This window comes from Myotis davidii, unplaced genomic scaffold (genome assembly GCF_000327345.1).
Source record: "Myotis davidii unplaced genomic scaffold, ASM32734v1 scaffold97, whole genome shotgun sequence".
Taxonomy (NCBI): Eukaryota; Metazoa; Chordata; class Mammalia; order Chiroptera; family Vespertilionidae; genus Myotis; species Myotis davidii.
The window spans coordinates 4,979,766-4,981,010 of NW_006289392.1; the positions used below are offsets into that span (position 1 = coordinate 4,979,766).

General features: G+C 60.8%; 1 protein-coding gene across 1 annotated transcript in view; it reads left to right on the forward strand.

The window, feature by feature from the left end:
- Positions 1-1,245, forward strand: part of TMPRSS4 (transmembrane protease, serine 4) — a 124,854-nt gene that overhangs the window by 86,171 nt on the left and 37,438 nt on the right. The window contains exon 3 of the mRNA XM_006761588.2: positions 206-358. Coding sequence (XP_006761651.1) covers positions 206-358 — 153 coding nt within the window. The remainder of the gene's footprint in view (positions 1-205; positions 359-1,245) is intronic.

Genomic DNA, 1,245 nt, shown 5'->3' on the forward strand with positions numbered 1-1,245 from the left:
CCCGGCCCCGCGCGCACACACACACCCCCACACACACACACACAGCATCTCGCTGAACTCCCCAGCCATCTGCAGGCCTGCCCCAGGCTTTATCTCACCGCTTTACAGAGAGGACTTGTGGCAGCACTGGGACCGGGTCTGCCTGGCTCCACGCCCAGTGCGTGTCCAGCTCAACCCCTCTCTCCCCCCTGCCCTTGCCTTCCAGTCAAGGTCGTCCTGGACAAGTACTACTTCCTCTGTGGGCCGCCCCTCCGCTTCATCCCCAGGCAGCAGGTGTGCGACGGCCAGCAGGACTGCGCCTCGGGAGACGACGAGCGATTCTGCGTGGAGAACTTTCCCGAGGGGCCCCCAGTGCCAGGTGAGCCCGGGCTGAGGGCTAGAGCAGGGCTCAGAGGGACGTCGGGACGGGCCCCTCCAGTCAAGGTCGTCCTGGACAAGTACTACTTCCTCTGTGGGCCGCCCCTCCGCTTCATCCCCAGGCAGCAGGTGTGCGACGGCCAGCAGGACTGCGCCTCGGGAGACGACGAGCGATTCTGCGTGGAGAACTTTCCCGAGGGGCCCCCAGTGCCAGGTGAGCCCGGGCTGAGGGCTAGAGCAGGGCTCAGAGGGACGTCGGGACGGGCCCCACTGGTGGCTCCATCTGCCACCCATCAGCTTGCATCCCTGTTGTAAGGTTCTTGACAGCAGGAACACATCTTGCTCACGAGACCCCCGCGCTTAGTATATAGCGAACGCTCAGCGAACATGTGGACCAATGTGAGCCAAAGGAAACAGAACTACCCGAGCTGCCCACTTCCGCTGTGCCATGTGGCACAGAGGCGGGGGTTGGCTCAGGAGGCCTGGGGGAGTGCTCTCCTCTCTGCTACTTCCAGAGGATAGGAACGCTGGGAGGCCACTCACCGCCCTGTCCGTTAGGCGCGTGTTTTATAGCGTGCTGCGTGACCAGACGGAGCCAGGCCCTCAGAGGGACATGAGAAACCCATGCTCTTTCTCATACTGGGCTCTGGAGAGGATGTAGCCCAGGATACGGGTGACTGAGACTTTTTTGTTTTTTAATGTTTTTATTGATCTCAGAGAGGAAGGGAGAGGGAGAGAGAGAAACATCAAGGATGAGAGAGAATCATGGATCGGCTGCCTCCTGCATGCTCCCTACTGGGGATTGAGCTCGCAACCCGGGCATGTGCCCTGACCAGAAATTGAACCGTGACCTCTTGGGTTCATAGGTCAATGCTCAACCACTGAGCA